The 14655-nt window shown below is 41.7% G+C and overlaps 1 protein-coding gene across 1 annotated transcript; it reads left to right on the plus strand.

Annotated features, from left to right (window-relative positions):
- The first annotated feature begins 786 nt into the window (after nt 1-786).
- Nucleotides 787-14632, plus strand: wdr81 (WD repeat domain 81). Its single transcript, XM_084950732.1, has 12 exons — nt 787-1080; nt 1614-2137; nt 2587-6092; nt 6175-6282; nt 6472-6671; nt 6835-7016; nt 7321-7486; nt 7927-8092; nt 8228-9037; nt 9125-9270; nt 9408-9590; nt 12844-14632. The coding sequence occupies exons 2-12, from the start codon at nt 1776-1778 to the stop codon at nt 13168-13170; spliced, it is 6156 nt and encodes a 2051-aa protein (XP_084806858.1). The 5' UTR covers nt 787-1080; nt 1614-1775; the 3' UTR covers nt 13171-14632.
- The last annotated feature ends 23 nt before the right edge of the window (nt 14633-14655 follow it).

The following is a 14655-nucleotide window of genomic DNA, read 5'->3' on the forward strand; positions in this document are numbered from 1 at the left end:
TAGTTGGGATAGAAACAACTGACTCTAAGCAGATTTCATGTTTTTGGTGTTGTAATTACAAACAAAAAAGTGACCGTTATGATGACAGGACCACGTTACAAATAACAATGACAGACAAAGGTACTAATGCAGGTATTTGCCTGGGATATTATAAGCATAGCAGACACTCAAGCAAATTGGAAGAATTTCACTTGTGCAGATTGCAAAGTCTGCACAATCCTTCACTTCCTCCTTCACTTCCTTCACAAGTGAAGGATTTAAAAATCCTTCATTTCCAAGGAATAAAAATACACACATCATGCCACCTTGTGGAGAGAACCCGTACAACACAGAAATCAGGTAAATACAGTATTTCTCTTTGTGAACTTGGAAATTGGGAAGTAGCCTATCATGTGATGCGACCTTAAATATGATCAGGTGATTTCCTGGGTCCTTAAAGGTCAGAAAAAAAATGAAGAAAGATCTGGAAATTGTGGCTAGATTTCATCCATATTATTTAGACATTAATAGTAGTGCTAGTGTCTCTGTAATACGAGGGATTTATTGTTAGTAAACAGTATTATTAACCAATGCATAAAGAACCACGATGTGCCAAGAGGACTGGCTAAATTTCGGACATTCTTTACCTTTAATATATTATCCTTAATGTATTACATCAAAAGTAGGTTGTCAATACATCTTCTCTAAAAAGGTAACTACAAACATTACTTCTGCGGTTTATGGCAGAATAAAGTGCTGAAGAGCAAATATAGGTGTAGTGCAGAGGAAGCGCTGCCGTCACAGCTGCAGGGAGCAAGCATCAATAGCAATCACATGAGAGGGGCCTGGTGTTATGTCACGTGAGGTATCGCTTCTAAAACATGGCTCCAAATAGCTCAGAGCAAAACATAATCGGCTGACTGGCTGTCGTCTGGCTGCTGACACTCATCTCTAAATGCCAGAAAATGAAGCAAACACATGTCATCATGCAGGATGTCCAAGTGTTATGAAGTTAATGTCGGACAAACTCATCATGCATGGAACCGGGGTGCATTGTTAGCTCAACGCTAACTAGCTGTCAACTGCTACAAGTGGTGAGAGGTGAGCTATACGTTGGTGGCAATTGGTCTGCAGTTGCATTATAGTTATTGTTTAACGAGGTAGTTGCTTTCGTTTAGCTTTGTGCTAGAAATTTTAGCAACTAACTGCATCGTTGCGTTTTGCTTCCATCAGTTATGCCTCGTAAGGTTAGTCCCTTCGTTAAGCTAACTGTTAGCTAGCGATAACTTTCGACGTTACTTCCCTAATGGTCATTTCTTAATCTTACCGACGGTTTTTATTAACTTTGTTCGTTGAGTTACTTAATATGTTAAAAAGGTTGCCATAATGTAAACACAGTTACGTGAATTTGTTAAGTTTTCATCCCCGAAAGAGTCGTTTTAAATTGGGCAAGCTGTGAGCATTTATGAAAAGCAGTGACTTCAAAACCTGCTCACAGGGCAAATTAGATTTGTTGTCGGGTAGAACTTGAGTCATGTGAGCTGAGCTCAAACTTTATGAGAGAAGTAGAAGGCATCAAAGCAGTATTGTTTTTAAAGTGGTTGCTCATCTAACTGTCTGTTTATACTTTACAGTTCTTTTTTAAAGGGACAGGTGGATGAGGAGATAACGTTTGCTGTTGGTGATTTTATATCTTCCTCCATGGATATCTGAAAACTGAAAACTTCTAGTGGCTGACAGCGAGTGGAAAGTAGCTGAAAACTGTCTAAGTGAGAACAACCAGTTGCAGATTGACCATGGATTGGCTGATGCATGCAGTTGAAAAAGACTTGGGGATTGAAAGACGGCAGCAAGGCCCAGGGCGCCGTCCTCAAGAGCTTGTAGCCCTTGTTCCTGTGCGCTGGGTGATGGGCCTAAGAGAGGGGCGAGTCATGCGCTGTGCCCGTTTTGACAGCATCAGTGAGGCAGAAATTTGCACATACCTTCAGTCTTCTCAGGCGAAACTGCCCCCTGGGTGGACTAGAGTGTGCATTCAGGGTTTGAGGAAAAGTAAGCTGAGCTACAGACTGGCCAAAGAGCCATGCCACCAACAAATGGAATTTCTGTCACAGGATTCTTACGTCAAAACAATGCAGAGTGTATCACAGCATAATATCAGGTACTCAACATAATTTTAAATTCTAATGCAAAATATATCTTTGCCTACCACCTTATTGTAGTTCTAGATCCTGATTAAGCTAAGATTATTTGTCTAAGAAAACATTTTCTGCAATATTGGGTAGAGCTGATCAAGTTAATTAATCGTTGAGCACTGAAAGACTGTGTCAGAGAGTATTTGTGAGGGCTTTTATTCAATAAATAGTTTACTAAAAATTGTTAGATTAGTCAGTAATGAAAATATGTTTAGGTCCACAGTTAATATGTTAGTGTGTAATGCTTTCATATTAAATGAGCTGTGTTAGGTATTATTACTTGCTTTAGTTAGGACATGGTTACTCATTACTTAGAGGCATTTCTTAATCATGCAGTCCTAACAACATTAGGCGTTATGATCTAAGAGCAAGTTTAATGCCTAACAGTCTTCATTGCCCTTCTTCTTTCTTCCAGGAATCTATGGCGTGAAGCTCATAACAAACTTGTGCGGCCATATTCAGGAGCCAGTGAACAGATGCATGTTGCAGCTGTAGATGCAGTACGTCATGCATTACAGAAGCTCTTTAATTCCACATTTATCTCAACTGAAAAAGTATCTCCATTGCTTTCTCCTGCCAGAGACAAGGAGAAAGAAGTCTGCTTGCCATCTAGCTCTTCTTGTTTTTCCAAATCCCAGTCAGACAGTCTGTGTCCTAACATCCTGCCTGCAGAATGTCTTTTGGAGACAGCAGAAATGCTCTATGTGATTCTCCCTTACACTCAGTATTCACTTCGTGATATTGTCTCCTTCAGCCCAGCCAAGCTTGCTAACAGCAATGCCAAAGTGTTGTTCATTCTCTACCAGGTTCTAATAGCTATGCAGGCATGTCATGCAGCAGGCCTATCTTGTGGAGAGCTGTCTCTTCAGGACATAACAGTAGATGATCAGTTGTGCAGCCGCCTAAAGCTCAACCTAGCTCATTATGAGGAACTGGGAACAGAAGGGGATGCAGAAAGTAATGTTAGTCGCAGAAAAGAGCCAAAAAGTGTCCTGCCAAGGGAAATTCTGTGTGTGAGCCAAGAGAACAAAAGACTTTGCAAAAACTGCTTTGATGAATTAAGGACTTTGGTTCTGGACTGGGTCCATGGACGGGTCAGTAACTTCCGCTACTTGATGGAACTAAACAGATTAGCGGGGCGGCGAGAAGGAGACCCAAATTATCACCCAGTTCTGCCTTGGGTGGTGGATTTCACTGTGCCAGAGGGAAAATTTCGGGATCTCAGGAGGTCAAAGTTCAGGCTCAATAAAGGGGATAAGCAACTGGATTTTACATACGAGATGACCAAAGAGGCTTTGGCAGCTGCAGGAGGCAGTGGGGTTGGTGGAGGAGGTGTCGGTGGAGACCTCAGTGGAGGTGGTGCTGGTGCGGGACAGTCTGATCACCTCCATGTACCTCATCACATATCCGATGTTCTGTCAGACATTACATACTATGTCTACAAAGCCAGGCAGACTCCCAAGTCAGTTTTGTGCAGCCATGTTCGATCCCAGTGGGAGCCCAATGAATACCCAGCAAGTATGGAACGCATGCAGAGCTGGACCCCTGATGAGTGCATTCCAGAGTTCTACACAGACCCTTCCATTTTCCACTCAATTCACCCTGACATGCCAGACCTGGATGTGCCTTCGTGGTGCAAGTCTTCTGAAGAGTTCATTGAGGTCCATCGGCGGCTTCTGGAGAGCAGAGAGGTGTCCCAGCATTTGCATCACTGGATTGATCTCACATTTGGCTATAAGCTGTCAGGTAAAGAAGCTATCAAGGCCAAGAATGTGTGCCTGCATCTCGTGGACAACCACACTCATCTAACTACTTATGGTGTAGTTCAGCTGTTTGACCAGCCACACCCACCTCGCTTATCTCCTTCTCAGTATGCCCCAGCAGAACCTCCTCCTCTTGGCCTTGCTGCTCTTACTGTGCCTTCTCTACCCATCACTCCAAATGAGACTCTGGCCGACACTTTGGATGGAATGGTGCCAGAATCTACAGGATGTGAGTCCAGTGGCTGGACCACAGTGGACAAAGATGAAGAGCTTGAACAAGGTACAGAAGCTCTGGACTCTTTAGCATCCACTGGCTCATCCACTTCTGCATCTTGCTCTGTGCCAATGCCAGGTATTAGTGCATCAGGTGGAAAGACAGGAGGAGAGCACACAGCACTTACTGTATCTCAGTCTCCAGGTTCATTCCCTGGTGACCTCTCAAGTGGTGTTGGTCCTGGTTTCCGAAGTGCCATGCTGCAACGGGGTGGGACGATGAACAAAAAGCACGGGGAAGGAAGTGTGACTGCCTCCAGTACAGAGGAAATGAAGATCATTCTCCCTGAAGGCTTTAACCCATTTCAGCCTTTAGAAGAGCTGGAGAAGTTGAACAATTTTCTGGTAAAAACTCTGCACGCTGATGTATGGCATCCTTCGGGTTCTAGTGTACGATCTGACCTGATGAGCGAATCCCTCCCCTCTCTTATGCATCTCTACCAAAGAGATATGCAGGCTCTTGGTGTTCTCATCGCTGAGATATTTTACGCCGCTAAACTAAGGGGACTGAAACCAGATACTGCACTCAAACAGCGTTTCCAAGCTGTTATAAAGCTATGCTCTGCCAGCCTCCGTGATGTACCACTGTGTTTGCACCATGCTCTTGAGGCACTTTTGCTAATAGAGAAACATTCTGGAGAGGCAAACAAAGATATATCAGATTACCCAAGTCCTCTCCTCTTCAAATATGACCCCATCTTCAATGGTCTGCCTCCTCCAAGCCCCTCTCAGTTACTGAACTCTGTCATCACTCCCTTTCCTTTCCCTTCTTATTTTGCAGCACTTCATCATTTTATTTTTTCCTACCATGCTAAGATGGAAAATATTAGTAGCCTTCAAGGAAGAGATGTTGTTTTTCACTTGTGGCAGCAGCTTGAAGCACTGCTGCGGAGTAACATCACAGCAGAGGGTCTTGAGATCCTCTTGCCCTTTATTCTAGCCCTCATGCTTGAGGAGTCCACTGCTGTCTATGCATCTTGGTACCTTTTTGAGCCCATCTCTACAGTACTGGGTCCCAGAAATGCAAACAAATACTTACTGAAACCGCTGATTAATGTTTATGAAAGCCCTCACTGCCTCCGAGGCCGTTTCTATCTTTACACTGACTGTTTCGTTCTGCAGCTGATTGTGAGACTGGGCCTGCAGGCCTTTCTATCCAGCCTACTTCCCCATGTGCTCCAGGTCATCACTGGCTTTGAAAGCTGCAACTCAGGCTCTGGAACGGAACCTTTTAAAGGGTTGAGAAATGGCATGTGTAATATGGGAGAGGAGGAAGAAGAGGAGTTTCAGTGTGGTGAGGTTCGGCCAACATCTGGGTCTGTTGGCGGTAATATGGGGGCTAGCGGCAGCATCAGTCTTAGTGACCAAGTGTTTCTTTCGGAGCCAGAAGACTTTCAGAATGGGTTTTATGTCAACAGTGGAGCAGGGGTGCTTACTGGGAAACAGCAGAGTCAGAACTCTGCAGCCAGGGAACAAGACCAAGAGTCTCTCAGTGTGGGGAAACTAAGTGACAAAAGTAGCGCAAGTGAACTCTCTCTGGGTGAGGACTCAATGCGGGATCGAACCAGCCTGAAATCAGCTGACAGCAGCCAGGACCTGAAACACACCAGTGAAGGAGAGGAGGGAGGAGAGCTGGAGGAAGATGAGGGGCCAGATGCTGGTGAGGATAAAGAGGGGGCAAATGACCCAGAAGTCTTCAACCTTGAGCTTACTCTTTCTGGTTGCAGAGAAGCTTCAGGTGCCACAGTTGCCATTTTAGAGGGTGAGTTTGTGAATGGGATGACACTGGAAGAGACGGAGAAAGAGATTGTGGAAGGACAAGACGAAGAGGATGACCATGATCTGTCAGAAGAATCTGAGGGAAAAGAGCACAAAATTCTTCTTGGTGAGTTAGTGACGGTGGTTCATTCAAATGTTTTTACATAAAGTGGCAGTATCTAACATTTTGATCATGTTTCTAAAAACAGATACAGTCTGCAAAACAGTTAGATGGCTGTCAGCGAAACTTGGACCAACAGTGACATCTCGATATGTAGCCAGAAATTTGCTGCGATTGCTCACAAATTGTTACATTGGTATGTAAATTTATGACAGGTAAAGCTTAATTGTCTAATTGGTAATTAATAAAATGATGCTCTGGAGTTTTGCATTTCTTAACTCTTGTTATATCTTATGGTGTTTTGTTTTAATTTTCCCTTCTCTTTCCTCCTCTTTTTTTTTTCTCCTTCCTTCCTTCTTTCTTTCCTTTCTTTTTTTGCCTTTAGGACCTCAAAATCACCAGTTTGTGACCCCAGCATCTGACGGGAGCAGCCTAGAGAGCGTGGGAATGGGCAGTGTATATGAGAAGAAACCGGTTGTGGGTGACCACACTGCAGGGCCTGTGCTGGACTGCCTCATCTATATAGCTCAGCTTTATGGAGAGCCTGTACTGACTTACCAGTACCTGCCTTATATTGGATATCTAGTAAGAAGGGAACAATAGACTTTTTTTCTGACAATTACACATGAAGCCATCTATTAGCATTTTGAGGCTAGTTTTCTTTGTCATGGGAAAGCAAATGTATTTTAAGATGTAAAAATATAAATGAAAATATGCTATTCATTTAATAAACGTTCATGTTTTCCAGGTCTCTCCACCCTCTTCTCAGCGTCTTAACACACGCAAGGAAGCAAGTCTGCTTGGAGCTGTTGCACTTACACAGAAGATCATTGTATTTCTCTCTGATACCACTTTAATGGACATGCTTATGAAGATCAATCAGGATATTCTTCTGCCATTGTTGGACCTGCTTACTACACCTCGTATGGGGTAATTTACAAACTAAATTATATACAAGTACATTATATAAAGTTGTATATATGAACTGTGTATAATAGACACTGAAGGGGTTCCAGAATTCAGTAAAACCTTTTTAAACAGCAAACTGTTGGATGATTTTGCTTTTTTTTTTTCTTTAACTTGTTGAGCTGTTGTTATGTTTTGAAGTGAAAAAGCTTTAAATTTTGTTTCAGAAAGATGATGATGATGATGATGATTATTTAGAGAAAAAAAACTGTTACATTAGATCTGTTTATCCTTTGTTTTGTTCTTCCCATTCTGCTGTACTCTGTAGGTTTCCCAGTGGAGTTCAGACACGCACTGCTGTCTGTCTCAAGACACTCAGCCTGATGGCTCTCATCTGTCTACGCATTGGGAGGGAAATGGTGCAGCAGCATATGGCTGACACTTTGCGTCGATTCTTTGCTGTTTTCTCGCTACTGCATTCTCTGCAGCCCCAGGTATGCATACACACACACGCGCGCGCGCTTTTTCAAAATCTCCAACCTTAGCCGTCACAGCTAAATGCTGACCACCAAAAACTAAATCATAACTCTGACACAGAGGGTCAGGGTCTCAGTTTGGTCCTCACAAAGATGGATAACCCAACAACTAATACATAATGACTGGCGAGTGTTATGTTGCATGTTTGTTTGTTTTTTCTAAAAGGCTTTCAACTAGAAATTTGTCACAAATAGCTTCATGAGAAATATTTGACACGACGTGACAAAACAGTAAAACAAACAAAAAAACTAGATAGAAACCTATAATAACATTTTTTTTTTTTTTTTTTTAATAAATGTAAAGGTGTATTTTAGTTACACTTATTTCTTGGAGTTGCAAAAAAGGAATACAATTTAAAATGACAGTTATGTCAGTATAGTCTGTCTTTATCCTGTAGCTCATCAACGCCCCTCGCAGGGTTGTGGGAGAAGTCACAGTGGTAGATGTCTGTACCACTGAAGAGTCAAATGTGACATATGAGCTGGGGGTCTTGGAAGAGCTGCAGACTGTATTTAACCCTCAAATGGCTCATGCCTCTTATATCCCCTTCTACTGCCTCATCGGTAGGAGATGTCTTATGTTTTGTAATGTAATACTTTATCTAATGGAAATTATCTGTGCTAAAAGTAATGTTTGTTTGTTTTGTTTTGTTTTTAATAATAGAGATATAAAACAGCATTCTTTTGTCATTGCTCTAGGTGATACAGCAATCCGGAAACTAGTTCCTAATCATGAGCTGGTCTGGGAGTTGGCCCAGTCTTACCATCAGAGTGTAAGTCAGAGTCAAGAAACAACCACCATAGCATCCAGGGTGGATCCACTTCCACCCTCTGGTTTTGGCAGACGTGTGGATTGTAGCACGTTTCCATCCCTCTCAACTAGTTCCACCCTGCAAGGAGACTTGCTTCCTGAGTCAGGCACATTTGGGAGCCACCTCGTAGGAAACCGAATTCAAGTATCCAGAGACACTGACTATGGTGGCTGCTCAAACGTTGGCTTGACTCACCCTTGGGGACGCTCTGGTCATACCACACCTATCATTACAACAGCCTCCACCTTCACAACACCATCCACTGGTGCAGCTTCTTTCTCCTCCTCCTGGGTGACAAGCCCCACGCCAGAGGACAGCGTCTTGAAACAGGAGCTCCCCCGAAGTAGCCGCTCCCTGCAGGGCAACTGGCTGGCCTACTGGCAGTATGAAATTGGTCTTAATCAACAAGATCCACATTTTCACTTCCATCAGATCAGATTACAGAGCTTTCTGGGTCACTCGGGCACCACAAAGTGTTTGGCACCTCTTGCAGGAGAGGATTACTTTCTTTCTGGTAGTAAAGACAAGACTGTGAAGCTTTGGCCGCTGTATAACCACGGTGATGGTACGCAGGATGTGGAGCCCAGGCTGACGTACAACGACCATCGAAAGTCGGTGTTCTATGTTGGACAGCTGGAGGCTTCACAGGAGGTAGTCAGCTGTGATGGTACCGTGCACCTGTGGGACCAGTATACAGGTAGGGAGATGAACTGCAGTGCATTACTACACACAAGTTCAACTGTTTCATTTAGCTTAAATATAAGTTTTTATCTCCTCTACATAGGCAAACAGATCCGCTTGCATGAAGCCGTGGATGGGAAGAATCCCATTACAGCTGTCACCACCATGCCCGCTCCACACAGCAGTGTTGTGTACGGCAGCGCAGATTCTGTTCTCCGCTTCATTGATCCTCGCAAGCCTGGCTTGCAGGTAACAATTTCAATCTATCTGTTAAGGCCTAGTTTATACATCACCCACCAATTATTTTTCATTACTGTGTTTTGAAAACGATAGCTCTTTTGTGCTTCTACTATAATAATTATAGCAATCTTTCCCCATGTACTCAGCATGAATTTCGTCTGGCATACAACAATGTGAGTGCTGGGCTCATCCGTTATCTGGCTGTAAACCCTTCAGGACGCACAGTGGCGGCAGGTTTTTCATCTGGCTTCATTGTTCTGCTAGATGCACGCACAGGGCTTGTACTGAAAGGCTGGCCAGCTCATGAAGGAGACATACTCCAAATGAAGGTATATTTACAGTTTGTATGTGGTGTATGCAGTTTCAGTCACCTTTCAGTCAAATGGGTAAGGTGGTATGTCTGGGTGACAGCTTGAGTTGTCAGGGGAGTATGTAGTCAAATTTTGACTGTTGTTATATACGTGCGCTGGCCAATTTGTCAAGTACACCTATTTATGTCTTCAGACTACTACTTAGTACTACTGAAGTTCAAACTTGGCATCAGAATGGAAAAGAATTGTGATTTAAGTGATTTTGACCTTAGGATAGTTTTTGGTACCAGATGGGCTGGTTTGATTATTTCAGAACCTGCTGATCTCCTGGGATGTTTCCCACACAACCATCTCTAGTGTTTTCAGAGAATAGTCTGAAAAAGAGAAATTATCAGTTAACTTGGTTAAACTGCCTTGTTGAGGAGAATGATTAGACTGCTTTCAGCTGACAGAAGGGCAACAGTAACTCAAATAAACACTTGTTACAGCCAAGGAATGTAGAAGAGCATCTCTGAATGCACAAAATATCAAACCTTTAAGCAGATGGCTACTTACCACACCAATAAACTTCAAATAGGAAACTAAGGCTACTTTTTAAATGGGTTCACCAAAGTTGGACAATAGAAAACTGCAAGAATGTTGCCTGTTGCCTAATGTCTCCTCTTTGCTGCAACATTGGGATGGTAGGGTGAGAATTTGGCATAAACAACATGAAAGCAGGCTGAATGTGGTGGTATAATGGGGTGAAGGAAAATTTTCTTTTCTTCTAATGGCTGTTTCCAGCAGGATGATGCACTGTGTCAAAGCGCAAACTAGTTTCTTGAACATGACAATGAGTTCATTGTAGTCGAATGGCCTCCACATTCACCAGATCTCAATCCAATCGAGCACGTCTGGAATGTGGTGGAGCAGGAGTTTGACATCATGGATGTGCAGTCAACAAATCTGCAGTAACTGTGTGATGCTGTTATTTCAATATAGATCAAATGTAGATAAAAAGAAGGTAAAGGTTTATTCAGCTTAGAATAATACTTTCTCAATGTATATGATACTTTGATTCATGAACCTCAATCTTTGGCTACGTTCACACTGTAGGCGAAAGCGCATCAAATCTGACTTTTTTGACCCTATGCGACCCATATCCGATCATGGTGTGACAGTGTGAACAGCATAAATCCGATATTTTCAAATCCGACTTGGGTCACTTTCGTATGTGGATCTGAATCCGATACATATCTGATGTTTTAGAAAGCGACTGCTGTTTGAATGGTCATGTCGCATTAAATCCATCTTTCACGTCACTGACACAAGACAGACGCCAATTATCAGCGCCGGAGAAGACAAACGATAAAGCATGGCGACAGAAACTAGAGACGGAGGGAGTCAGTGGACAGAAACTGAGGTTTTGGACTTGATTAGCATATGGGGTGACAATTCCATTCAAGCTAAACTTGAAGGGTCGTATCGTAACCAGGCTGTGTTCGAGTGCATTGCCAAAGAAATGGTTGAACGAGGGCACAGGCGAACGTGGCTACAGTGTCAGAGGAAAGTGAAGAGCCTCAGAGCCAAGTTTAAAGAAGCTAAAGATATAAACAAACAAAGCGGACGTGGTCGAGTCACCTTCCCGTTTTATGAGTTTGGGCGACAAACCCAGCTGTCACCTGGCTGTGATGTCTTCTTTTGCGCATGCGGGCCGCTTTGAGGGCCGTGAACCGTTCACACTAGAGCGCGTTTGCTGTCACATTTTATTTGTAATGTGAACAACCAGACAAAAAAAAAATCTGATTTGATCAAAAAATCGGACTTGAGCATTAAGACCTGCAGTGTGAATGTAGCCTTTTTACACCAAGTACCAGTCAGTTGTTTACAGAAGACTTGGCCTGGATGCATGGGAATCATGAGGTTGTTACATATATTGGTCTCTGCTTTGGTCAAACTTTTTATTTTGTCACCAGGAGCAGTTAGTATGGGGTCAGATGATTGGATTATATTAAATCCAAGACCCCTGCAGTTATTTATTGGTATAATGTAACCATTTCATTGTACACTTCAACCAGCTGAATCTGGGCTGTACAAAATCACTATCGGGCTTTCTGGTAAACAGTGGAAACTTCTGGATGACCACACAGCCCACGCAGTGCACAGCTAATCGCTCGTCAGTTGCATAGACTCCATCGCTCTGAGTGACCCACATTACATCAGACACAAAATGGAAAATTTTGTTGTGTTACCTACTTGAACTGTTTTTGATGTACCTGGTATAATAGCAGCATCATCGCATTTTCCTCCTCTGATTACTGAATAATACATTTTATTATGTATGTGCATCTAACCTCTAGTTTGATAAGTGTAGTAATAAGTAGTGATAATTTACCAGCGTTTATTTAAGATTTACAGATATTGCCTGATACCAGGACTGTCCAAAAAAGGGGTCAGACTTTCTTGCTGTTGGATTCCTAAACTATAATTTACTCAAGCCAGGAAGTGTAGCTGTGTTGTTCAGTGGTCAGGTAAATAAATATTAAAACAGTCAGTCAAGTGTCTTTTATTTTTTGGTATTCCCCATAGGTAGTGATTCAGAGATACTAAGGGGCACAGAGATGGTGAAAGTTGTACCTAGCAAATATGTTGTCAACATAGTGCAAACTTTATTTAACCCCAAATTAGGTCAGAGATAAGGGCCCCAGTTTTAAACTCACAAGTTTGGGCAAATATGGACACAGGTTAGGTATTAGAAAGACCACGGAGATTTCTCATTGGCGCACACACATCACTCAGACCTCCCCCTTTTTTCTTACCTGCAGCAGCCTATTCCAAATGTACTTTAAAATTAATTTTCCTTGCTTCTAACTGAAGGTTAGGAATTTATGGATACAGAACATGTTATTCAGTGGTTGTTATTTATTTTGTTTTTTTTTTGTTTGTTTTTCAGTGGTAGTTACTGATAGTAAATGATTATTTAGAAACTTAATATAAACAAGGCTAAAGGCTGATTTTTGTCTGTCTGAATATGTGCGAAATGTTTGTTTTAAAGATATTTTCAAATAAAATCCCTTTGCCATTTAATTTTATTTACTAAGAGTCTGTGTTTCTCTGTGTTTATTCAGCTCATCTTTTGTTGTATTCCTTAAATTTTAGAGTATTTGCAAGGTCTATAATGATTTTGCTGTATTTGACATTTTAGTCTTTTTTCCTAATTTTTGTTTTGTTTTAATTTACTGGGACACGACATCCACAATCACTGATTCTTGTTTCTTGTTTTATTTTTCAGGCTGCAGAAGCAAATATTGTTATCAGCTCCTCCACTGACTACACACTGACTGTGTGGAAAGATCTGGAACACAAGCCTCTTCGCCTGTACAAGTCACCATCCGACCCCATCCACGCCTTTGACCTTTACGGTTCAGAGATTGTAACGGGAACAGTGGCTAATAAGATCGGAGTGTACTCTATGGCTGATATCTCCCTGAGCCCCGTTAGCAGCACAAAACTGAGCACGGAGAACTTCCGCGGTACTCTGACCAGCCTTGCGGTCCTGCCCACCAAGAGGCTTCTGCTGCTGGGCTCTGAGAACGGTGCCATTAGGTTATTAGCTTAAATCAATAGTTACAAGCTATACTAAACACTCTCTGCATTGACCTTCAAAGTGTCTTATTCATGCCAGATGCCAAGTGTCTGAGCTCCTCTGTCCCTTCTGTGCTTTTGGTCAATTATACTGATAGGGCAGGTTGTCATATCCTTTAAACTGTTTGTTGAATGAGGCAGCACAAGTAGAGGCATTGTATAAGTTTCATGTCTACTGCATATTGCCATTGAGGCTATTGACATGCATCATGTACATTGATATTGAATTCCTTTATTATTTTGTTCTTTTAAACCTATAGATGTATATACGAGGAGATTCTCATATAGACAAGGTCACTTATTCTTTTGACTAGGTTCCTTATTCTGTTCAAAGGAATGAATTGGAAGACAAGCTCAGGAAGGTCTTATGTAGTGTTTACACTTTTCCAAATAGATGCATAACAAAACCAAAAATACATCGACCTCACCTTTTATTTCCCTCATGATAGAACAAATATGTATCCAAATGCACTGATTAAACTATGCAGTATTTGTAGATCACATCCTTTGTTTGTATTAGTGTTGCTCCATTTTTCATTAGATATTTCAGTGTTTGTGTATACATCACGAACAATAAAAGTACACTCGCTGTTGTGATGACAGTCTTGGTGTATCTTCTCAGAGGGGAGACACTTAAGTTGTCACATTAAAAAGTTAGTGACTGATGCACAGCCTTTATTCTACTGCACAAGTATGGCCTGAATTGTAACATTTAGAGTCTCACTCAGATTTTAAAGATTGAATGTTTTTTATCCACTAATAAATTACTTGAAGTTGCTTTGGGATTTTCTAAACAATGTTTAGGTATTCTTGATTTAACACTTCACAAAAACCTGTAGCAACAATACACTGGAAGCGGAACCCAGCAGATGCTGCTTTAAGTGGGTTTGCCAGCTATTGCAGAGACTTCTGCAATCAGCTTCTTCTAATTTTTGACTTTAAAAGCTAGCATCAGAACAGTCAATGCCAAGATAAACTGCTTTTGTATTTTTACCATTATGTTTAACTGCTTGAAAACTGCTGAGATGGCAACAGAAGCTACAGATCAATAAATGTATTGTATAATGTAGTCATGGTGTGATGCAAATTAACATACAGTTGAAATTTTGCTCCTTAAAATTAGCCCAACCTCAAGTTTTCAAAGTTTAGTAGCATTTAACTATGAAAGCTCTGCTCTTTGCCTACTTTTCTAATTATTTGCCTAAAGTTCAAAATTGTTAAGTGTACTACATGTTTTGAATTTTTTGCTTTTGTTTTAGTTTTGTTTTTTAGAAAATCCAGAGTGAAAGCGCAACCATAAAATGACCAACTTTGTTTTAAAGTTTGTAGTTGCACATTGATAATTGGTTACAATCGATATTCTGTCTCCAAACATTTTACAAGAAGTCAGTGAAAAATGTATTTATTAACTGGATTAATAAAATTACTCCAATGTTTTTCTGTGTGTGTACCAGTTGTT

The sequence above is a fragment of the Perissodus microlepis genome, chromosome 14, assembly GCF_051167445.1.
Source record: "Perissodus microlepis isolate ML-2025 ecotype Zambia chromosome 14, ASM5116744v1, whole genome shotgun sequence".
NCBI lineage: Eukaryota > Metazoa > Chordata > Actinopteri > Cichliformes > Cichlidae > Perissodus > Perissodus microlepis.